Consider the following 25,269-nt stretch of genomic DNA (forward strand, 5'->3'; position numbering starts at 1 on the left):
TCCTAGCACCTGCTTGTTGTAAAGCTCAATCACACACAACAAAGAGGTTGCTAATATGTAACCAATCATTTAGCTAGAGGTATAAAACTAAGTCTCTCAGAAACATCAGGGTCCTTGTTGGGAACTGATTCCCCTTGGACCTGCTGGAGTGATAAACTGCGCTCCGCTGGCCTGTGTGTCCCTCGAGATGTGTCTTGTGACTCGATTCCACAACACAACCACGAAGAGTTTAGTGCTATTAATGTCTTTTTTTTTTAACAGGGGAAGCTGAGGCAGAGGAAACCCTTTCTTGAGGTCACACTGTGATTGGTGGCCCAGCAGAGTTTGATCTGGATAGCTGGACTCTAGATTTAGAAAAGAGACAAGCTTTTGCTGGGAGCTCTGCTTGAAGAACCAGATACCATGCGTCTGAATCTAGGCTCTGTCCCACACTAGCCAAGTGACCTTGGGCAAGTTATCCGACCCTCAGTTTTCCTCATCTCTTAAATGGGAAGAATAAGAGATGGTCTGTATGGGGCTCCAGCCACACAGAAGTACTTAAAAATGAGCTTCTGGGACTTCCCTGGTGGTCTAGTGGCTAAGACTCCATGCTCCCAATGCAGGGGGCCTGGGTTCAATCCCTGATCAGGAAGCTAGATCCCATATGCCTCAACGAAGAGTTCATATGTTACAACTAAAGATCCCGTGTGCCACAACTAAGGTCAGGCATAGCCAAATAAACAAAAATAAATATTAAAAAAAAATGAATGATAGCTGCTAACATTTCTAACTTACCCCTTGCTTTCTGCATATACCTAGATATACATACCCTTTTTTATCCTAGTTAATTTATATTCATCAGAATTCAGCCTGGTGACACCACCTTGTCCACAAGACTTCCCTGCAGGAAGAGCAGCGAGGGAGGTGAGCATAAGTTACTGATGACATCAGGCCAGGGGAGCAGGGACACAGGGTGAAAGGCTAAGTGTGGCTGGCTGGTGGCCCCTCTGTCTGACAGCACAGAACAGATCATTTTTATAACATCAGAAAGTTCTACCCGACAGCGTTGTTCTAGGCCATGCAGAGCCTTGCAGACACAAGAGCAGAGGGAACTGGGTTCACCCGAACAGGATACTTTCTTAGAACTTGGGAGGAACTGCCTTCCTCCCAAGAATGAAAACAGCAGTACCACCATTGCCTTTGCTTTATTGAATAAAGGAGCTCTCATCTCTGCTGAAAAGCTTCTCAATTGCTGATTCTGCATCATCAAAACAATGAATCGATCCGTTAAAGAGAAATCACCCTCTGATCATCTCATTCTGTCCCCCACAGAACACTAACCATCCTCAGAGACAAATTGATGCCTTTGTGCCCAGAGAATTAATCACATGTGATTTTTCCCATATCTAAAATTAGGTCAAACTTGACTCATTTCATTGAAAGAAAATCACTCTTGGCTGCAAACCCCTTCTGAATGATGCTGCTGGTTGTAAGAAACACATTTTAAGCTTCATGTGGGTACCAGAGCAGTGCTCCAGCAGATGAAGAGGTCAGAACACCTGCTGGCAGCTGATGCATCACACCCTAAAGCTTTGAGACCACCGGCGGGTCCCGGGCATCTGTCTCCAGCCACTCAATGAGGATCTGATTCAACTCGGTGGGCCTGGAAAGGGAACAGAAGGCGATTCCCATTTATCTCCACCCACTCACCTGGCTCGCGGGAAGGCAGGGGTGACAAAGTGAGCGGCTTATTGGAGGGGAACAAAGAGCCCTGATGTCCCCCACCCAGGGACCTCCATCTCCTTACTTCTCCATCTGTGTCCAGTGTCCACAATCCTTTATGTGTCCCCTTTTCAGGTGGGGAATCTGGAAGAAAACCCCACCCAGAAAAGTAAATGGCAGAAGGCAAGTTTTCTGCTCCCCACAGGCCACCCCACTGAAAACCCCACATTATTTACAAAGGAAATGACCACTGCTCAAGCTCCTACCATGTGTTAGGTGCTCTAAACACACTGCATCATTTAACCTTGACCATGATCCTTTGGGTAACTTGAAGGCTCAGAAAAGAAGCTAGGTGACTGGCCCAAAGCCATACAGAAAGTGGCTGAGCTAAGACTCAAATTCAGGCTGATCCATACTCATCACAACAGATTGCCTCGCTTCAGAACCATTAGGACTTAGTCCATTCGCTGCCTGGAAAAGGCCAAGTCAAGCTTGGTTGACTCTTGCCCTGCAGCCATGATCTTGTCCCCTCCCCAGGCTGCCTCCCTCCCCCCTGGTGGTCTGCGTGCAGGGCTGTTCCGCCTCTCTTTGGCACCTGAACCCCCAAAGTAGGTCACAGTCCTTTCTTGACTGGTTCCACAGTCCACAAAGGGCGTCCTTTGCAGCAGCCCTTGAAACACACTCTCTCTGTTGCACGAGATGATGCTAACAAAGCCACGGCCAAGTGCAGGTGAATGCTCTCAGTATCCAGCCCTGATGCCTGAGCAGTCATGGTGACCCCACTCACAGACCTCCCAGTTCCCACCAACCTCCAAGCTTTTGGCAGAGAACACTTCCAAATCATAGGTTTGACTCTTGAGAGTCTCTAGGACAGCAAAAAGATCAAACCAGTCAATCCCTGGAAATCAACCCTGAATATTCCTTGAAAGGACTGGTGCTTAAGCTGAAGCTCCAATACCTTGGCCACCTGATGTGAAAAACTAGATGCTGGGGAAGATTGGAAAAGACCCTGATGCTGGGAAAGACTGAAGGCAGGAGAAGGGGACGACAGAGGATGAGATGGTTGGATGGCATCACCGACTCAATGGACACGAGTTTGAGCAAACTCCAGGAGTTGGTGATAGGGAAGCCTGGCATGGACTGACACAGCAGTCCATGAGGTCACAAAGAGTCGGACGCCACTTAGCAACTCAACAGCAACAACAATTCCACTTCAGTGGTCCCCATGCTCTTAGGTCCATGCAGCTCAGCAGCTCCCAGTGGGCTCAGGGAAACCCTGATGCCCATGGGTTCCTGCCATCCTCTGAGCTCTTTTACCTACCTCACCTCTCAACACCCCATCTCCTCTCCCATTCACTCTCTGCCAGGCAAGCCTTAAGAGTTCCTCAAGCCCAGAAGTGCTGGTCAGCATTTCTGTGAGGCCCCTGCTCCCAGCTGTGTCCCCATCCTCCCAAGCCTCCTGGGTACCGCATTAACTGCTGACCATGAGCTCCTGCAGTGGAGGCTCTGTACCTTCTTCATCTTTACTTCCCTGGTACCTAGCACTATCCCAATGCGTCTCAGTGCACTGTAAAAGCCCATGAGATGAAAGAGTGAGTGAGTGATGAGAGACTGCAGCAGGGTGGTGGAAAGGAAGTCTTAATCGCTACTCCCAAAAGGCGACTATCTTACTGTGGAGGAAGGCCTTATCAAGCACGTGGTTTCCTGAACATCCCACTCTGCATCCTCTGGGACACCTGAGCCCTCTGCCAGGAAGCCCCAATGACCCCAAGCAGGACTGTTCCCTTACCCAGTTCTCCATATGCTTGGACATATCAGGAGTGAGCACAAAGTCCTTCTCCGCGGTGACCATCAGGGCCGGAATCAGGATCTGGGGGGAGATTAACAGGAAGCAGAAGCGATCTCCATGCTTGGGGTCCCCCATCACCCAGGAAAGGAAATGTTATTTTCACGCCCTGTGGCTTCCTCCACTATTGTTTAGTTGCCAAGTCATGTCCGATTATTTTGTGACTCCATGGACTGTAGCCAGCCAGGCTCCTCTGTCCATGGGATTCTCCAGGCAAGGAAACTGGAGTGGGTTGTCATTTCCTTCTCCAGGGGATCTTCCTGACCCAGGGATGGAACCTGAGTCTCCTGCACTGGCAGGCGGGTTCTTTACTACTGAGCCACTCTTAACTCCCCTCCAAAGACCCCTCACAGCAACACTGTGGTCTGGCTTTGTTTTCACCACATGCTTTGTGCGAAGGAGGCACCACTATTATTGAAGATCTACACTGACTGTGTAAGAGATTAGAAAGTGTATTAATATATCTCGGTCTCTGGCCCTGGTGCCTGGCACAGAGCTCCTGAAGCCCTGGTAAATTCCTAAGTAGTAAGAGTGTTCAGAGCATCTTTTGTTCTAATGAGGTGACTCTGGGTGGGTTCCTGGGTGGGGGCTGGTCACCAGAAAGACAAAGCCAGGATTAGAAGCTTGGGATTTTCAGCCACCTCCCCCTCCCCCACAACGTCTGGAAGGGGAGGGAGGGAGGAAGGGCTGGAAGTGGAGTTAATAATTGATCGCGCCTACATGAGGAAGTCTCCATGAACATCCACCCAACTCCAGAAGCATGGAGTTCAGAGAGCTTCTAGGCTGGTGAGATCCACGCCGAAAGGGTAACACGCCACAACCCCAGGGAGACAGAGGCCCCTGTGCGCGGGACCCTCCCAGAGCTTGCCCTGTGACTCCCTTCATCTGGCTGTTCATCTGTGTCCTTTATTAAATTCTTTTATAAACTGGTTAGGGTTAGGGTTCTCCAGGGGACCTTCCCCACCCAGGGATCGAACCTGGGCCTCCTGCATTGCAGGCAGATTCTTTCCTGACTGAGCCACCAGGAAAGCCCGAATAACACTTATAAACTGGTAGACAAAAGTGCTTCCCTGAGTTCCGTGAGCCACTGTAACAAGTTAATAGATTCGGGGGGTGGGGTCCTGAGACCCTCCAATTTATAGCCAATCGGTTGGGAGCACAGGTGACAACCTGAATGTGGGGTCGGCAAATGAAGTCGAGGGGTCAGTCTTGTCAGACTGAGCCTTAACCTGGGAGCTCTGATACCCTCTCCAGGTAGATGGTGTCAGAACTAAGTTACATTGTAGGCCATCCAACTCCGGTGGCAGAGAACTGCTTGGTGTGGGGAAAACCTCCACACATTTGGTGGTAACAAGTGTCAGAAAGAAAGTGTTTTGGGGACTTCCCGGTGAGTCCAGTGGATAAGACTCTTTGCTTCCAATACAGAGGGCTCGGGTTCGATCCCTGGTTGGGGAACTAGACTCCACGTGTCGCAGCTAAGACCTGGTGCAGTCAAATAAATAAACAAATGATAAGTTTTTTTTTTAAAAAAGAAGAAAGTGTTTTGTGTGAAAGTAAAAGAGACACAGAGAAGGAAAAGACTGTTTTTCTCAACATGGATGGATTCAGGCATGTAGTGACCACTCAGGTTCCGTGCATGTGTGTGTAAGTACATGCATGTGGTCTGCTCTGGGGGCTGATAAAATCAAATGGCACCAGGAAGGCGGAAGATGCCCTTGGATGGATGGAGATTGACATTCCTTTTCTCTGAGTTGAACGGGTTCTTCAGAAGGGCAGCCAGAGTGTGACTGGGCCAGCCATGTGGTGCCCAGTGTGACCTTCGAGGCAGCAAAATGACTTCACTTTTATCCATTGATAAACGGGGCACTGCCAGATCGAGAGAAGCCCCCTTTATTCTTGTTCTCACGCCACCATTACAACTTCCAGACAGCGTTCATTGTCTCTGGTTAAGGAATTTGCACTTTTTTTTTTTTTTTTTTTTTTACCTTACCTACAATGCAGAGCTGTGTGCTTCTCACTGCTCCCCCTCCTCTGAGGGGTGAAGACCCAGGGGTGGTTTTGTGGCTGAAATGAATCCTGAGGCTGCTGTGGGGGGTGTGTGGAGGGACGCCCCCCCACAGTGTTCCAAGTGAAAATGTGAAGGTGTAGTAGAGGTGTAGAAGGAGGTGGGAGAGAAGAGCTGGAAGGAAACCTCAGAAGAAGGGGTCCCCAACCTTAGATCCCTGGGCTTCACCTCCCTAAAGACCTCATCCTCATCCCTCACACTATGAGAGAATCTACCAGTCACACTGGGGTTTTGTCCATCGCAGAGTAGAGTGATGATTGGCTCAAGAGCATTAATTAAGCCACTACTATGTATCAAGCATTGTTCTAGCTCAGTATTTCATATGCATCAACCCACTGTATCCTTACACAGCTCCTGAGCAAGGCACCACTCTTGTCATTTCCATCTTAAGCAGCCACAGAGAACAGAGTGGTTAAGTGCCTTGTCCAAGGTCACACAGGGATTACAAGGCAGTTTCTGCCCGTCCTGTCCTTTTCTCTTTTAAGTTTCTTTATTTGGCTGCCAGGTCTTAGTTGCAGTACATGGGATCTGTAATGATGTGTGCTCAGTCGAGTCTGACTTTCTGCAGCCCCATGGACAGCAAACTGCTAAGCTCCTCTGTTCATGGGATTCTCCAGGCAAGAATGGCGGGTTGCCATGCTCCTCCAGGGGATCTTCCAGACCCAGGGATCGAACCCAGGTCTCCTGCATTGCAGGCAGATTCTTTACCGTCTGAGCCACCAGGGAAGCCCAGATATTTAGTTGTGACATGCGAACTCATAGCTGCGGCATGTGGGATCTAGTTCTCTGACCAGGGATCAAACCTGGGTGCCTGCCCTGGGAGCATGGAGTCTCAGCCACTGGAACACCAGGCAAATCCCTGCCCCACCTGCTCCTAACGACTATGTTTCACATTCTCCTGCCTGAATACCTGATCCCGAGAGGTCGGGACCTCGCTTGTTTTATTTGTCTGGTGCCCCAAAGTCTAGTACAGTTCCTGGCACATAGAGGATGTTCATTTTCAACCGAATCAAGGAGATGGCTGGGGTTACCGAATGAGCTGGGGAACGTGAAAATGCAATTCCCCTTAGATTTTTAATGCTCTGAATGTAAACCTGGGACCCCATTACTCCGTTTGCTGACCTTGAGACTGGAAACCTGTCTTCAGCTTGACAAATGAAGAAAGTGAGACTCAGACTGACTTAGTCAAGGTGACACATCCAGGGGTTAAAGTCCTATCTCTCCTGTCTCTCTGAGAGCATGTGATGCTCCTTCTGTGAGCTGGGGGCTTCAACCTAGTGACCTCTGGGGGCTGCCCTGGATCACCTGCACCCTGAGCTGGGACTCCACCAGGAAACCTGGGTGCAGTCGCCTGGCAGACCCCTGTCCCCTCCGCCCCACCCTCTGCCATTCCAAAAGAAGCAGTGCACGGAGGTCCTCAGAGGAAACCCTGCAATGGAGGTCTTCCCAGAGCAGTGGGCAGCCTGTCCACCCCTAGCTCTGACCAGCCAAGTGGGGTCCACGGATGCCTGGGGGGTGACTTGGGCGAGGACCGCATGGGACTCACCTTCCTTCCCATGCCTTTGCAGCCCCACTCCCAGTTCCTGTCCATGTTTCGGTACCAGTTCAGAGGCCCCCTGGGAGGGGAGGGTTGGGAAATAAAAAGAGGAAAGCTGTTAGGAGATGTTTGTGCTACAGACCCCACCAGCAACCAGCTCAGCGTAGAGCCAGTCTTCCCACGAAGAGCCAAGATTCTGGCAGGGGGTCGAGAACACAGCCCGGGAGTCATGCCCTGGTGCCTTATATGCCTGCCAGGCTTTATGGAGCACAGCCTGGTGCAGGCATGGCCCCGGACTGAGAGCTGACACTCTCTGAAACCAGCATGAGGGGACACAGAGAAGCCAGCCCCACAGAACTCTCCACTTCCTCCCAGGGCTGTCTCAGAAGAGGGTGGGGAACTTGGTTTAGTACCCCTGCCAGCCAGAGCCACTCCCCCTGCCCCAGGAAACCCACAGAAAAGGGATACGAGGAGATGCTTCCTCCTAATGGGACACCAGCGAGTGATGCCGAGGCGTCCCCACCGGACTAGCAGGGTGGCCCCAGGGCTGTGCCTGGAACATCCTCCCAGTTCTCAGGCACAGTAGGGGTTGGTGGTGTTGGGCCCTTGAGACTTCTCCAGTATAAACGAGGGCCTGGAAAGACCTTGGACAAACCATGTGTCCTTTCAGCATGCACGCTTCAGTTGTCCCCATGGACGGTAGCCAGGCTCCTCTGTCCATGGGATTCTCCCAGCAAGAAGACTGGAGTCAGTTGCCATGCCCTCCTCCAGGGTATTTTCCTGACCCAGGGATCAACCCATGTCCCCTGAGTCTCCTGCATTGCAGGCAGAGTCCTTACCACCGGGCCACTAGGGAAGCCCCAAGGGTGTGTGCGTGGTGTGCTCAGCTGCGTCCGGCTCTTTGGGACCCCATGGACCATAGTCTGCCAGGCTCCTCTGCCCATAGGATTTCCCGGGCAAGAGTCCTGGAGTGGGCTTCTAATACTTCAGGGGCTTCTAAGTTTCCCTCCTGTGAGAGGAGGGGCTGGGGCAGACTGCCTCCTACGCTCTTTTCTAGAGCACATCTGTGTCCCAGTCTGAGGCTCCTAAATTGCTACCCACTTCAGGAATATGTATGCAGTTGTGAGTTTACGTGGGTTTTTTTGTTCTTCTGAAGTAAGAACTCACAACTGTCTTCTGATCCTGACTGAGATCACGACTGAAGAAAAGCTGAAAACATGTGCCCTGAAGGGACTCCTAAGCATAAGGAGAACAAACTGAATTCTCCAAACTAGACCAGGCTGAGCATCGTCAGTAAAGAGCCTCCTGACACTGGAAGCATTCAAGCAGAGGCTAGCCAGACATTCACGGGGGCTGAGCTGGAGGATCACAGGGCTTCGCCCTGCACCGTGTAAGCAGAAGACCCTGTCTGCCCGCCTTCTCTCTCCTGCGTTCGGGGCGGTGTCCTCTTTACCTGAAACCAGACTTCTTGAACTCCTGCACGTAGAACTGGATGTCCTCCTCAGTGACCATCCTGCTGAGGGTGGGCTCCTCTGGGGTGTTCACAAGGATGCCTCCTGCAAAAAGCCACTTGTTTCTTCTCCACCATCCCCTTCCCATTGTTCTTCACCACCATCCCCTCCTCAGGGTCAAATGTCTGAGTTACAACACCTTGGTGTCTCTTGAGACCCTCCACCACTTCTCCTTGTCTTATTATTAGGCTGCTCTTTGCCTCCTCAAGAGACTATATGGCAGAAGTCAACACAATATTGTAAAGCAATCATCCTCCAATTAAAAATAAATAAATTAAAAAAAAAAAAAACAGACTGGGACTCCCTGAGGGCAATGACGCTGTCCTATGGGTTTGGATACCTGCTCCTGCCTTACACCATGTGTACACTTTAAATGTTTGAGGAATGAAGGAATGAATCAGTGACCCTGTGAATGAGTAGAGCGGTGAAGGGAGGGAAGGGAGAGGTGTTCCTGACCAGTGACAAGAGTTTAACCCCAGCCTGGCCACTTTGGGCAAACTCTGGCACTCTTGTAAGACTCATTTTTCTCATCTGTAGAACAGAGATAATAGTGAGAGTTTTCAGGGATGTCATGAGAATTATAAACAATATATCTAAAAAGGCCTGCCCAGTGTCTGATGCACAGAGTAGGTGCTCAAACAAGTGGTAGTGATCATCGTTATTAATACAAAATACAAGGGAATCATGGCAAAGTCACGGGCTTGGGGCCAAGCAAGGTTCTCTGGAAACAGTGCTGGATCCAGGAGCTGAGGGGATGGGCATGTGGTCTGCTTCCGGCTCTGGCTCCTCGCTTGTTTCCAAACTGGGAGGGAGAACAGGGGCTGTTGGACCAGAGCCTGATGGAGGGGAGGCCAGGGAATTGTGACAGAAGTGACCTGGCTGGGGTCTGGCCTGACTTCCTCCCTAGCTGGACCAGGTGACCGTGCAGAGGTCAGGTTCTATCCTGGGTCTCTGTCCTAATCAGTAGAGGATGCCTTGACGAGCTCTGAGAGTTCTCCAAGCTCTTGGCTCTAAAACTCTGTGGCTGAAAGGAAGCCAGGGCCTCATGGTCACCCCGGGTCAGGGTAAATGTGATTCACCAGCAGAGGCTCTATGTTAAGCATGTTAAGCGTGTTAAGAGTTCAGACTGGCAAATGATTGCTTCTGCCCACAGCCGGCAGATGGAGAAACAAACATTTAACGTTCAGCTGGTTCCTGCCATGGCCCCTCCTGTCTCCCTTCCCTTCTGAGAATGTCTCTTACCCATTTCACAGACTCTGCTTACGGTGATAACATTCTGGAGGGAGAAAAGTTAGAAATGATGTCATGGGTCAAGCAAAGGAAATACGAATGAACAGGACATCTAAAAGCTCTGTGAGTGCCAGTAGACCATACAAATATTCTAAACGCCCAGAAGAACTAGGCTGGTCCTGAGTGGTCAGAATAGAGACAGCTCCCACCAAGCTCCAGGTTATAGCTGCTCCTGGGTGCTTGCAGGTCTTGGCAACATAAAAACCTGGGTGTATCAACCAATAGGAACAAGAGATTAGGCCTTAGGTCTATGGCAGGTGGGAAGTTAAAAGTGAGATTGTCCCCACCATCCACAGTGAATTGAGTCAATCTGAGGTCATGAGTTAAAGGGTGGACTAGGAAAAACCCTGGAGAAGGAAATGGCAACCCACTCCAGTCTTCTTGCCTAGAGAATCCCATGGTCAGAGGAGCCTGGTGGGCTGCCGTCTACGGGGTAGCACAGAGTCGGACACAACTAAAGTGACTTAGCAGCAGCAGCAGGAAAAACCCACCCACCATGATAGAGAGAAATCAAAGGAGCTGTCTATTCAGTTTGATACTAAGAAGACGCTAAAAACACTTCCTTAGGAATTCACAGCTACAAGTCTGCTTTTGCATGTATTTGAGTTTGAATCCATACTGTGAGATCTGGAAAGCCCCAGTAAGTGAAGTAAAACACAACAGTAGCGAAAGGGAGCTTGGGCTGGTAAATTCTACCAGGAGGCCTGGCAGGAGCAGTAAATGCTGAACCACCTGGGAAGGGCACTCCCTCCATTCCATCTGAAGCAAGTTGGAGCAGATTAAGTACTACTGAAGATGAGCTTGCAAACCAAAATTACAGAACTCTCTCCCCTACCCCCACATACACACCAAGGCCCCACTGTGAGAGAGAGCAAGCCAAGCAAACAGTAAACAAGACTCTTCAAGAACACTAAATAACAGAACCTGAACAGAGAGAGAATAAAAAATAAGTCTGCTTAAAATGATTAATGTGGCTTCCCTGGTGGCTCAGATGGTAAAGAATTTGCCTGCAGTGCAGAAGACCCAGGTTCAATCCCTGGGTGGGGAAGATCCCCTGGAGAAGGGAATGGCAACCCACTCTAGTATTCTTGCCTGGAGAATTCCACGGACAGACTATGGGGTCACATGGAGTCAGACTAAGATAGAAGAAGGAACTGAACAACAAGACTAGAACCAAGACTCTATGGACAAAGATCTGAATGCTTTGAAAAATAATCAAATACAACGTTCAAAAATTAAGAAAAAACAAAAAACTGTTCATTGAAATTAAAATTAAAACCTCAAAGATGGGTTAAACTGTGGATCAAACATGACTAAAAGACAAATACTACACCAGAAGGTAGACTTGAGACCGATTTCTTACAGTGATAGAAGTTTCCAGAAGAAAATAATTGTCAACCTAGAATGCTCTGATAAACTGTTCCTCAGGCCTAAAAGCAAAATAAAGATATTTTCTAGGCCCAAAAATGATGAGTTTATTCCTAACAAACTCTTATTGAAAAAACTAAAAAAGAAGCTACTTCAGGAAGAAAGAAATTGAACTGAATATGAAAGAGTGAGGTGCAAGAAGTGCTCAGCAAAGAAAGTGGCAGAAATTGGGACATCTGAGCAGGCACTGAACAGACAAAGCAACAGTGACTCCTAACACATAAGACAGGACAGCGGGATTACCACGATAAAGCAGTCTAGGCTCTTGCGTTGTTCCAGAAAAGAGTTAGAAGCATCAGCTCATTCTGTACCTTCATAAGCAATTATGCAGATGAAAATGATAATGGTAATAATTTCTTAACTGTCACCATTATGATCGGTTCAGCTCAGTTCAGTTACTCAGTTGTGTCCGACTCTTTGCGACGCTGTGGACTGCAGCACGCTAGGCTTCCCTGTCTGACCAACCCTGTTTGACCAACTCCCGGAGCTTGCTCAAACTCCTCTCCATCAAGTCGGTGATGCCATCCAACCATCTCATCTATATACATACGTTTCAAAGTGTTCCTGGTGTGTTTCAGTCAGGACAAGACCTTTCCCCATTATAATGAAGGGACCAGTGGGAGTGAGGACCCCAATCACCCTGACCACAGAAGTCAAAGAAAAGAAGGCCAGCTGCTAACTGCCAGACGCTGACACCCCCATCCTCCCATCCCCGAGTCCTCCCATGGGAGGTATCTGGGGACCTGCACCCCTGCAGCTCCCACTTTCTGCTGAAAACCCACACCCCACACTCCTCACCTCATCGTTTGATCTGAAGAAGCTTTTGAAAGTCCGATTCAGGTTCTTTTCCAGTTCAGCTTCAGCCACTCCCTAAAACAACCAAGAAAGCAAAATGAAAGATGCGGCAGAGATCTCAGAAAACTATCTGACCCAAAGCAAGAAGCCTATGACCTCTGTCCCATCCAGCCCAAAATTCATCAGAAGTGCATGATTTTGAATTTTCATATTGAAAAACACTTTTTTTTTTAAAGCTTCAAATAAAATACGAGATGCTGACAGTGGTCCCCTCCACCCCACCCTGCACCTGGGAGGTAGGTTTATGGCTATCACTTTCTTTTCTCTTTCTCTAAATTTTTACAATGAGAATGTAATACTTATAATTTAATCACTTTATTATTATAGGCTGGGGCAGGAATGAAGTGTTGGGGGCTGAAGGGTGGTGAGGGGAAGAGGAGGGTTCCGAGGAGGCCTAGAAGCCAAAGGTGGTTCCATCCACGGGTCTTGAATTGCCATGGTAACATCAAAACCAACTCCTTTGACTTGGACCCAGGTTGTCTCCCCAAGAACAGGACAGTAAGGTGTCTTTGGTTAAGAAGCTGGGACGCACATTATTTGTACTCCCAGTTCTTCCCGCCACATGAGAGCTCAAGTTGATACGTTGGACTCTTTCATCCATATCTGATTCTTTGGTCATTTCCAAGCCAAACCAAACCCTGTACCAAACCCTGCCTTCTCCTTGAAGCCCCACCTCCTCCATCACAGTAAAATAGCTCTGCTCTTCCTGGATCCTACAGGGTCTTTCGTTTGCTCTCCATGGTCCACCCTGAGAAAGCAGGAAAACATCCACTCCGGGGGCATCTGTGACTGGTCCTGGATGGACCAGAAGCTGGATGTAGTGAAAGGTTTATTTGTCTCCTGCAAGTAACATTCCCAGAGAGTGTTACCGAAAGGTGGGTGTGGGGTCTGGCTACTTGCTGCTCGAAAGCCAATAAACAGGCCAGGTTGGTGGAAAGGAAAGTTTGCTTCATTTCAGATGTTGACAACTAGAGGGGGAGGGTGGCAGATGTCTGTCCAAAGGCTGACTCCCCCACCCCCACTGGCAACCAGTGGGCAAGAGCTTTTATAGACAGAAGTTGGGGGAACTACATGCAGAAAAGCACAGTCATCTCTGACAGTCAACTTTCAAATTGGTTACAGGTGGTCCAAACAGCATCATCTTGATTATTTTAGGTACAGTCAGTCTTCAGTTCCAGGGTCCATTTGTTTCCATTTCTCTGAGCTCAGTTCTTGGAATTGTGGCAACTTATGTCATGGCTATAGTTTGGTTATCATGTAGTTAACATCTTCTACCTGGGATTTCAGTATCTATAAGACAACGGGAGATGACTCAGAATATTATCTACAACCCTTGAGAAAGAACTAAAGGTCCTCAACTGTGCTTAATGAGTACATTACTGTTATTTGGTTTCCTCTGACTCTTTTCCTTTGCTTTAACTGTTTCTCACTTGTCTGATTAAACTTATTCTCTGACTACAGTTTTCCACAGACAAAAGGCTGGCAGATGACATGGGTGGGGTTGGGGCACGGACCCTAGCAGGGTCCTGCTCTGTTTTAAGAGGAGGGTCCTGTAAGACAGGCTGGCCAAGTGTGCCGGTGGCCCTTGGACCCTGAACACTTTAAGAGGCCCTGCTACCCTGCGCTTGCTTATTGTGTAGGTTGCACATCACGAGAGCTCTGGATTTACGAGAGCGGCACTGCAGGCAACGAAACATTTATCATCCAGCAGCGCTGCATCGGCGGTTTGAGGTTTTCTGATGAAAGCAATGTTGGCATGTTAATCACAATCCCTTGACAAGCATGAGATTCCTTCATGATGGAGAATCAATTGTGGCCTTCAGTGACGTGATGAAATGTTGAGGCCAGAAACAGCCATGGAAGGCAGTGCATTTTGTGTGCTCAGTAAAGGCCCCTCATGTTACCACAGGTCATCACTCTTCTTCGTCTTCTTTTTTCCCCCTTTTTATTGGTTTCTTTGCTTTCTTATTTATTTATTTTATTTTTGACTGGGCTGGGTCTTCACTGCTGCTCAGGCTTTTCTCTAGCTGCGACAAGCCCCCAGAGGCTACTCTCCACAGCAGTGTGTAGGCTTCTCCTTGTGGTGGCTTCTCTTGTTGGGGAGCACAGGCTCTAGGGCTCCCGAGCTTCCGTATCTGCAGCATGTGGGTGCAGTAGTTTCGGCTCCCAGCCTCTAAAGTACTGGGTCAGTAGTTGTGGCCCACTGGCTTAGCTGCCCTGCAGCACGTGGGATCTTCCTGGATCAGGGATCGAACCTGTGTCTCCTGCATTGGCAAGTGGATTCTTTACCACTGAGCCACCAGGGAAGCCCCATCATTCTTATTTATTGTGAGCAGCCCCCATCTGGGAAACAGCTTGGTGTTCATGAGCTTCGGATATGTCTCAGCATGTGCAGGAATCTCCACGGGGTCAGAGGTCTGGACAGGCTGCAGAGCTCAAACAGTCCGTAAAAGAGCAAATGAATATCAAAAGGGTCAACCAGAAAATCGAAGAGAACACAAAGGTAAATAAGTCTGTCCACCCACGTGAAAGCATATCAGATCAACAGGGGTGATGAGGACAAAGGTGAGGGCCAGAGGGGGGAGATCAGAGCATCTGTACGCTGGTGGTGTGCCCTGTTGATATTCTCGGGCTCTCTGTAATTTATAAAAGGTGATACTCTATTTTTAAGTCCCACAGACCAATGACAAGCCTCCTGTCAGTTCTCTGGGTGGGGCTCCTCCCTTTGTGCTCCTGATCAGAGGGATTAAAGGATGAACTTTGGAATCCAACAAACAAGGTTTCAAGCCCCACTGAAAGGTTAATCACTCAGTTGGGTCCAACTCTTTGCAACCCCATGGACTATAGCCCGCCAGGCTCCTCTGTCTGTGGAGTTCTCCAGGCAAGAATACTGGAGTGGGTTGCCATTCCCTTCTCCAGTGGATCTTCCCAATCCAGGGATCGAATCTGGGTCTCCTGCATTGTGGGCAGATTCTTAACTGAGCCACCAGAGCAGCCCCACTACTCCTCCTTATTAACTGGGCAACTTAATCTTCCAGAGCCTCAGTTTCCTCATCTGCAAAATGGGAGTTTTATAAGGATAACAGGAGATAATGCCCGTTTCTGATCATGCCTGGTACAGTATACATAGGAGAGATGACAATAAATGGTGATTATTGTTGTTATTGTTGCCTCCATAGTTAAAAGTGACTCGGATTTTCTTTTGCTCCATTTTCAAGGGCTTTTCCCTTTCTTTGTCTTTTAGCCACCACCATGTTGGACTCCTTTTTCCTATTCTAACTACCTAGCAGTTAAAAGTTATTTGATTGCATGAGAATTGTCTAGTTTGGGATCTGTTCCCCTCACAAGCCTGGGGATTTCTTAGGGACACACACTGTATCTTATTTATATTTTTATCCCCACTGTGATAGCCTGGGTAATAAATACATCCCAACAAAGGCCAGGTGGATGAGAAGGAGAGAGGAGAAAAAAGGAAAGAATGTGAGATAAAGACTTTGGTGGGACTGTCTTGTAAATGACCACATGGATTGTGGCTTTTATTTTATTTATTTATTTTTAAATGAATAAAATCTTTTATTTGCATTGTAAACTGTTAGATTTCTTTTCTTTCTTTTTTTTTTACTTTGTCCCCCCATCTCTTAACATATGCTTTCTAGTTTATTTATTTATTTATTTTTTCTTTTTTTTTTTTCATTTATTTTTATTAGTTGGAGGCTGATTACTTTACAATATTGTAGTGGTTTTTGCCATACACTGACATGAATCAGCCATGGATTTACATGTGTTCCCCATCCTGAACCCCCTCCCACCTCCCTCCCCATCCCATCCCTCTGGATTATCCCAGTGCGCCAGCCCTGAGTACTTGTCTCATGTATCCAACCTGGACTGGCGATCTGTTTCACACTTGATAATATACATGTTTCGATGTTGTTCTCTCAGATCATCCCACCCTCGCCTTCTCCCATAGAGTCCAAAAGTCTGTTCTATACATCTGTGTCTCTTTTTCTGTCTTGCATATAGGGTTATTGTTACCATCTTTCTAAATTCCATATATATGCGTTAGTATACTGTATTGGTGTTTATCTTTCTGGCTTACTTCACTCTGTATAAGGGGTTCCAGTTTCATCCATCTCATTAGAACTGATTCAAATGTATTCTTTTTAATGGCCGAGTAATATTCCATGGTGTATATGTACCACAGCTTTCTTATCCATTCGTCTGCTGATGGGCATCTAGGTTGCTTCCATTTCCTGGCTATTATAAACAGTGTTGCATGGCTTTTATTTTTTATTTTTTTTGCCCTCTACTGTAAGCTCCTATTCACCAAAGAAAGTGTGAAAGAAAATGCAGATTTTATGGCAGGACAAGAAAAATTTAGACATAAAATTTTTTTTTCTGTGCCTTTCGGCCTCTTCTCCCCCCACACTGTGCACTGTGTATCTTCATTAGACATGGAACAAACCCCCATCAGCAGAAATACCTGCTCAACCACAAAGAACAACATTCTTCTCACATCAACAAGACAACCCCTTAAAAGACAACCTTGACCTTGTAAGGGGCCACGATGAATCATGATGATTCACTAGATTGTGTAAACTGTTGATAAGACATCATTTAATATACAGCCCTCTGTCTCAAAAACTGTAACTGTGTCTAGACCTCTAATCGGTAGGACAGTTCTCAGAATTTTCTGAGAGACTGTTCCTGGATTACAGTCCTCAATCTGACTTGAATAAAATTTTGCATTTCTGGGACTTCCCTGGTGGACAAACCTAGACAGTGTACTGAAAACCAGAGGCATTACTTTGCCAACAAAGGTCTGTATAGTTTTTCCAGTAGTCAAGTACAGATGTGAGAGGTGGACCATAAAGTAGGCTGAGCGCCAAAGAATTGATGTTTTCGAACTGTGGGGATGGAGAAGACGCTTGAGAGTCCCTTAGACAGCCAGGAGATCAAACCAGTCAATCCTAAAGGAAATCAACCCAGAATATTCACTGGGCGGGCTGACACTGAAGCTCCAATACTTTGGTCACCTGATGCGAAGAGACGACTCACTGGAAAAGACCCTGATGCTGGGAAAGATTGAGGACGGGTGGAGAAGGGAGCAACAGAGAACAAGATGGTTGGATGGCATCACCGACTCAATGGACATGAGTTTGAGCAAACTTGGGGAGATAGTAAAGGACAGGGGAGCCTGGAGTGCTGCGGTCCGTGGGGTCGCAAAGAGTCGGACACGACTGACAGAGTGAGCAGCAATATGCCTAAGTACAGGCACACTTAAAAGTATAGTTTTAAAACATCTGGGAAATACTCACCAAGCTGTTCATAGTAGCGAGTTCTACAGAAGTGAAGGGGGATCTGACTTTTTATTTTAGACAACTCAGTACTTTTTTTTAGATAGCAAGCATGAAATACCTAAAGAATAAACGATGTAACAAACCACCAGCAGTCTCTGTAGCTGAAGGAGTTACTGTGTTCTAGGGATTAAGAAAGATTCAAAGCATCAAGGGTAATGTGGATGTGGATGTCGAGGTTCCTTCCTTCTATCTCAAAACCATCTCTCTTAATTACCTGTAATTTCCCCCCTCCCCATTTTCTCTCTATCCTCCAGTTTCTCAGCTGGTTAAACACCTGAAAGTGTGTCTGGTGCTTGAAATCTGCCCATAGCTATGGTTTTACACACACACACACACACACACGTGCACACCCATGGGCACCATAAAATCTTCTCCAAAGAAATAAAAATATAAATACATTGCTAAGGAGAAATAAAGAGGAAGCAGTGTTGGGGGTGGGACAGGACAGGGTTAATAGGACACACTGGACTTGCTAAGATGTCCCCAGGGTCAGAATCTTAAGATTAAATAAAATGGAACAGGTCGTACTGAAGTCACCCAGCCGATTCTATTTGTCTTTGCTGCCTTGAGCTGCCACCGCCTTCTCCTCCTCCTCCTCCTTCTTTTCTTCCTACAAAAAGGTGGAGATCATAATCCCTTCCCTGAGAAGAAAAACACAGCTTTTGATCTGAGTTTCCACCAGACTTGGCGAGTTCCCAGGACAGGACAGTACATGTCGGCTAACAGTTCAAAGAGCTGGATCTCAACGTGGCGTTTGTCTAAGCTACATCCTGAGGTTCTCCGAAAGAACTTGAGGTGGGAAGGCTGGGGACAGGAGCGTGGACCCCTGAGAGCTCACGGACGCCACCTGCAGGCTGGAGAGAGGTTGCGGCTGGGGCGGGGAGGTAGGAGGGTTTGGTGGTGGTGCAGCGTAGGTGAGAAAGGGGGACTCCCAGTGCCTGCCTGCGTGCTGAGTCACTCAGTCGTGTCCGACTCTTTGCAACCCTATGGACGGTAGCCCGCCAGGCTCCTCTGGCCATGGGATTCTCCAGGCAAGAACACTGCAGTGCGTTGCCTTGCTCTCCTCCAGGGGATCTTCCCGGCCCAGGGATTGAACCTGAGTCTCTTACATCTCCTGCACTGGCAGGTGGGTTCTTTACCACTAGCACCACATGGGAAGTCCAGGGCTCCCACTGCCCACCCCTGAATCAAAGAGTTGCTTTATGTTGTATTTATTGGCCTGAATTCAGCTTATCTTTAAAGCTATTACCTGGATGAAAACTATCCAACCAGACCCACCTTTTTCAAATGAGGAACTGAGTGTGGAGACAGAAGCGGACATGGCTTGTCCATCTCCTGCCTGAGCAGGGAGTATACAGGCTGGAGGGACTCATCAGCCGCCATGGTTTCTCCTTAAGACCCAGCTTGGGGCCCATCCTACCAGCCCCAGATACTGGATTCACTCAATCTGGTCTTCTAGTAGCCAGATCACTAATTTGAATATAGAACACTTCCCTGGCAAGAAGCTTTGTCCTTAGGAACAAAGCCAGCCCCAAACAGTGACCACAGAACAATAAAGGTACTGATTTTTTCCACAATGACTGTAACAACCTTTGAAACAAAAATCATTGCTCTACAATTAGTAAGCATCGTTCCCCCTCCCCTGAAGTCACTCTGACCTTGAGCTTATCCTGGGTTGCCCCTCCCCTCCCTGCTCGGATGCATGGGATGCACAGATAAAGTCCAAACTCCCTTTGAGTGTGGCTGAAGAGGAGGTGTGAGGGCTTTGAAGACAGACAAGGCAAGGTCAGCATCCTGACCCAGTCGAGTGTCTGGTCTCAGGCCACTGAGTAAGACTCCTTGAGCCAGCTCAGCTGAAAAGATGGGAGAGAAGGCCATGTGATGATGCAAACAGAACCACCTGGCCTAACAGGCATCCAAACAGCAGGAGTTACAACCCAAGCATCCATCAAGGGAAGAATGGATGAGCCAAATACACACAATGGGATACTGCGGGCATGAGTGCATGTTCAGCTGTGTCCCACTCTGGAACCCCATGGACTGTAGCCTGCCAGGCTCCTCTGTCCATGGAATTTCCCAGGCAAGGATACTGGAGTGGGTTGCCATTTCTAACTCCAGGGGATCCTCCTGATCCAGTAGACGTGGGTTTGATCCCTGGGTCAGGATCCCCTGGAGAAGGGAATGGCAACCTGCTCCAGTATCCTTGCCTGGGAAATCCGATGGACAGAGAAGCCTGATAGGCTACAGTCCATAGGGTCGCAAACAGTCGGATACAACTTAGCGACTGAGCACATAAACACACACACACACACACACACACACACACACACACACACACACACACACGAGCAGCAGACAGGCAAAGGCTGGATGATAGATGTGGTGAGATGCTGTCATGATCTTTATCAATAAACTCGATCCATCCTCCTCTCTTTGGAGTGTTAGGGAGCATCATTTATCCTTTCTGGAATTACCCAGACACAGCTTGGCATCAGAGTGCAGAGCCCACAAACGGAGGAGGATCAGATGAGGGCAGCTGCAGGGGGGCAGCCAGGCGCACGACGTTGCTCTCAGGGAATCCAGGGTCAGGTGGAAAGTAGCCACATGCATCACACAGCACCCAAACCCTCAGAGGCAACTCTGGAAGGCATCCTTGGCTTTGAGGCACACAGGTGATACCTAGAAGCCTCCCACATCTCTCAAAGGACATCTGCAAGGGGCCTGGTGAGGGGCTTTTAGGCTCCAGTGCTGTCTGTAACTATAAACATCCCTCCTCAGTACACAGAAATATCAGGTCCCAGGCAGGAAGCCAGGAGGTGGTGCTCACAACCAGAGGTGGGTTTCACCAGCTGCTCAGCCAGAGAACTAAGAAGAAGTGGCTCCAAACGAACACTCAGCCCCCGCTTCCCCATTTCAGAGGAGCGGAAGAACCCCCGTCCACCACACTGCTGTTCCATCAACACCCCAAATACACACACACACATGCAGAAAAGTGTCATCACCCAGGAAGGACCAGCTGAGCTCAGCTTCACCTGAGCCTACTTGTGAACACCTTTCTCACTGAAGCCACAGAAAACTCAAGAGGGCAGAGATAGATCAGACCATCAGGGAGGAGGGAGGAAGGAGAAAGAACAAAACCCTTGGTGGGCTGGCAGGACCCTGAACTTACCGGTTCCTGGAAGTAGAGCTGGTAATTGAAGGCAGGGTTGGCCTTGATGATCTCCATGGAGGACACTTTGGGATTTGACGGCATGAAGGGAGTATTCAAACTGGCCACTGCCCTGTGGGAAGAAGAGGCGTCAAGACACAGACCCCATAAGAAGACAGTCTGCAAGGACCAGAAAGAATCTCATGTGTCAAAACGTGAGCTCGGAGTGGTGGAGTGCCACATACATGATCTCACTCCAGCAGCACATGGAGAACTGGACCTAAAACTAAACCACCCTTCTTGACTCTCCAGTCCTATGTTTGTTTGTTTTTTTAATTTAATTTTTATTTATTTTGTATACCCCAATATAAAACCAAAGACATTTTTTACTGGGGTATGACCAATTAACAATGTTGTGGTAGTGTCAAGCAGACAGCAAAGGGACTCAGCCTTACATATACATGCATCCGTTCTCCCCCAAATTCCCCTCCCATCCAGGCTGCCATGTAACATTCAGCAGAGTTCCCTGTGCTGGACAGCAGGTTCTTGCTGGTTATACATTTTAAATATAGCAGTGTGTACACGACCTTCCCAAAGTTCCTAATATCCCTTCTCCCCGGCAACCATAACTGCAGTATTTCTCACCTACTTGCCTTCGACAAAGACAGCCACACAAACATGCCCTCATGTACGTTACATGCAGTATATCTATCTCGATTAGAATAAGAGCATAGCGTAATCTTTCTCTAGATTTTAAAAACAGTCATTTTTCCTTCCTTCCTTCACTCACTGTTTCCTCTGTGTGGAGTGTAATTCCATGCCACATACCAGGGGAGAGAAAACATAAAACCAATACTCCAGGAGCTTCCTGTGGTCTAACAGGAAGCCTAGACAAATACATGCATCTGTGCTCAGTCGTGTCTGACTCTTTGCAACCCCATGGACTGTAGCCAGCCAGGCTCCTCTGTCCATGGGATTTCCCAGGGAGGAATATTGGAGCGGGTTGCCATTTTCTTCTCCAGGGAATCTTCCTGACCCAGGGATCAAAGCTGGGTCTCCTGCATTGCAGGCAAGATTCTTTACCATCTGAGTTACTAGGCTTCCCATAGGAATAAAAGAGAGGATGAATTTGAAAGATCCCATGAATGTAGAACTAACAGAAGTTGGCCAAGAACACAGTTAGCTTGGCTAGTTGGCAAGAATTCCATATCCCACTCTTACCTTGGGGAAACTTTTTCCTACGAAAGAAACAGATATATAGGGTACTTTCTTGGTGGGCCACTGGTTAAAGCTCTGTGCTTCCAATGCAAGGGGTGTGGGTGTGACCCCTGGTCAGGGAACTAACAACCCATATGCCACTAGGCACAGCACCCCCCCCAAATAAACAGTTAAAAAAACCCATTAAATTTTTTTTTAAAAAACAGATATATGAAATTAAAAAAACCCAGATATATGAAATATATTTTAAAAAGATATATAAAATATAAGATATATAAAAAATATACCTATTTTATATATAAAATAGGAGCAATGGGATAATCAGGGCAAAAGAAATAATCAGAGGAAGGACTGGTAAGTCTTACTCCATACCAGCCAATAGAAATATAATTCAAATCATATATGACTAAAAATTTTCTCCTGCAGTGCAGGAGACCTGGGTTCAATTCCTGGGTTGGGAAGATTCCCCTGGAGGAGGGCATGGCAACCCACTCCAATATTCTTGCCTAGAGGATCCCCATGGATATAAGAGCCTGGCAGGCTACAGTCCACAGGGTTGCAAAGAATTGGACACAACTGAGTAACTAAGCATAGCACAGTAGCCAAATTAAAACCAGCAAAAAGGAATATGTGAGGTTAATTTTAAACAATATTTAATATTAATTAATTTGACATTAATTTTAATTTAATGTTAACTGAAACATTAATATTAACCCAATATATCAAAAATATTAATAATTTTGATATGTAATCAATATTAAGAATTATTAAGAAGCTATTTTACATTCTTTTTTTCTTTGGAATCTGGAAGGCATTTTCTACTTATAGTAATCTTAGTTCAAAACTGGCCACATTTCAAAGGTTCAATAGCCATGATTAGTGCAGGTTATGGTATAAATAAGTTATATTTATGCCTATAGGCTTCTAATGATACCATAGTGAACCCATTTTAAGTGTTATTTAAGTCACAAGCCAAGAAACTGTAACTTTTACTAAATATTCTGGACAGAATGGGGTTTTTTTTAAAATCACTTTGACACATTATTTATTCCATATTAAAAAACCATCACTAAATGAGATGATAGCATGTAAATATTTAAAGACTAATTAGTACATATAAACTGCATTAAGATTAGAAAAAGCTGAACCATAGCTCCTGGCAGCAGCATCCTTAGGTGATTGTTAAAGACAGGATAGAAAACAAACAAGTGAGTATACATCCTTATTTTAAATAGGTCCCCAAAGCTTATTTCAGTAGAAAGGCAAAACCACGATTCAAAGAAATATTCCACATCAAATGTTGCCTTTTCTTTTTCCTTCACTCTTTGTCTGAATAGAAAGGCAGAGATCAGTGCTGTCAACAATATTTTTTAATAAAAGATGCTCCCAGACCCAGAGATGCACCGTCCCATTCTCTGGAGGCCCAGAGATGTGAGACCCTGAGAGTGTCTCAGCTCCCTTACAACCTCCCAGGAATAAGTAACAGGGCTGATTTGATGAGCGCAGATGGAGAAGCTACTGCTCCAGAGTCAACAGCAGACATGGCGGAAACGGCACAAGGAGAAAAGAAACAGGAAACCAGAGCATGCCTGCGTGTCTCAGATCTGATGTTATTATGCACAAAATTTCACCTGGCTCATGTTTAACTTCTAAAATTCTCACAGGAGAGAAAGAGACAAAGAGAGAGACTAAGTTTAGTAGAACAACAACAATGTGGAGACCATCTGTTGTTGCTCTATTTCTTTTTGTTCCCTTCAAGAAGCATCTAGGGACTTCCCTGGTGACCCAGTGGTTAAGAGTCTGCCTTCCAATGCAGGGTCTGCGGGTTCAATCTCCGGTCGGGGAACCAGGACCCCACGGTGCTGAACGGCAACGAAGTCACAACTAAGGCCTGATGCAGTCAAATAAATAAAAAAGGAAGAAGAAGTAGCACCTAACACAGTCTCCAGAGTAACTTTTTGGTGAAACTGATTCTTAAGAGCTTATTTCTTACTTTGCTTTTGAATGAGAGAGAGAGAACAGAGAAGCTGAAGTGATCAGAACAGAGCACAAAAACTTTAAAACTATTTTAGGAAATGTTTGATTTTTTTCTGGTCTTTGAGAGCACCCAACTGTTTGAACTGGGGTTGAACTGAGCATAAATATCTTGAAAGTTTCTCGAGTGTTTCCATTTGTATAAACTCTGCCAAATAAAAAGTGATTGGGTGAGTTAGGGAAACAGAGATGACTGCTAAGGATGATGTTTTAGTTAATTTGCTAAGATCGAAGGCTGAAATGGAAGGTCAGACAGGCTTCAACTGCAGTTACCAACTCAAGTGGTGTGTGGCCACAAAGACCGCCTGACCCTCCAGGTTCAAAGCAGGTCATCTGAAAGCTCCCATGGGTGCCCTGAAATGCCATTCTGCAATGATTATGAGTGATGTGATCAGGATCATGAAACATCACTTCAACCTGACTTCCGTACAGCATTCTGCAGGTGGAGTAGCCGTGTGTGTGTGTGTGTGTGTGTGTGTGTGTTCAGTCGTTCAGTCATGCCAGCTCTTCGCAACCCCCTGGATTGTAGCCCTCCAGGCTCCTCTGTCCATGGGATTCTCCAGACAAGACTACTGGAGTGGGTTGCCATTTCCTCCTCCAGGGGATCTTCCCAGCCCAGGGACTGAACCTGTTTCTCCTGCAGCTCCTGTATTATCAGGCAGATTCTCTACCACAGAGCCACCTGGGAAGCCCTGGAATAGTCGGGTAGGAGTGGCAATCACCACTTTGTGGTTGAAGAAACCAAGGCCTAATGGGTGAAGTGAGTTGTCACATAGCCAGTTCAGGGCAAAATCGAACGCTGTGTTTTCTGACTCCGACCAGGGCTAAAGTCTCTCCTGGTCCTCAATTCTATGAAGCTGACATCCCTGCTACCTCACCCACTCCCCTCAAAGTCCACCCTCATGGTCCTGCATTCTGGCTACTTGGGCACAGCATTATTCACTGCATTACTGGTGACTGAGACAGGCCTTGTGCCTAAGACATTAGCTCATTAAACTGTCCCTACTAAGAAATGGAATATTTTCTGCCATATCAGTAAACAAAGGATGTCAGTCACCAGCAACTGCAACCCTCCAAAGTGAGCAGGTGAGCCCTGAGGGAACTCAGGAAAGAAAGAATACCTACCATCTAGGAGCCACCAGACTGCAGCCACTCCCTATGCTGAGCCCTGAGAAAACTCAGGATGTAAAAAGAGCATGCTGGCCTTAGACAGCTGAAGTACGTGTCAAAGGAATGATTTCAGTGAGCCCAGACTCTTGCATCTTCCCATACATGGAAA

The 25,269-nt window shown here is 47.2% G+C and overlaps 1 protein-coding gene across 1 annotated transcript in view; it reads right to left on the minus strand.

The window, feature by feature from the left end:
* Positions 1 to 1,168: 1,168 nt before the first annotated feature.
* Positions 1,169 to 25,269, minus strand: part of EPHX2 (epoxide hydrolase 2) — a 54,249-nt gene continuing 30,148 nt past the window's right edge. The window contains exons 12-19 of the mRNA XM_043927708.1: positions 20,760 to 20,871; positions 12,177 to 12,248; positions 9,903 to 9,936; positions 8,603 to 8,705; positions 7,159 to 7,228; positions 3,491 to 3,571; positions 1,787 to 1,845; positions 1,169 to 1,642 (exon numbers count right to left, since the gene is read on the minus strand). Coding sequence (XP_043783643.1) covers positions 1,564 to 1,642; positions 1,787 to 1,845; positions 3,491 to 3,571; positions 7,159 to 7,228; positions 8,603 to 8,705; positions 9,903 to 9,936; positions 12,177 to 12,248; positions 20,760 to 20,871 — 610 coding nt within the window. The 3' untranslated portion in view covers positions 1,169 to 1,563. The remainder of the gene's footprint in view (positions 1,643 to 1,786; positions 1,846 to 3,490; positions 3,572 to 7,158; positions 7,229 to 8,602; positions 8,706 to 9,902; positions 9,937 to 12,176; positions 12,249 to 20,759; positions 20,872 to 25,269) is intronic.

Source organism: Cervus elaphus, chromosome 16 (genome assembly GCF_910594005.1).
Source record: "Cervus elaphus chromosome 16, mCerEla1.1, whole genome shotgun sequence".
Lineage (NCBI taxonomy): Eukaryota > Metazoa > Chordata > Mammalia > Artiodactyla > Cervidae > Cervus > Cervus elaphus.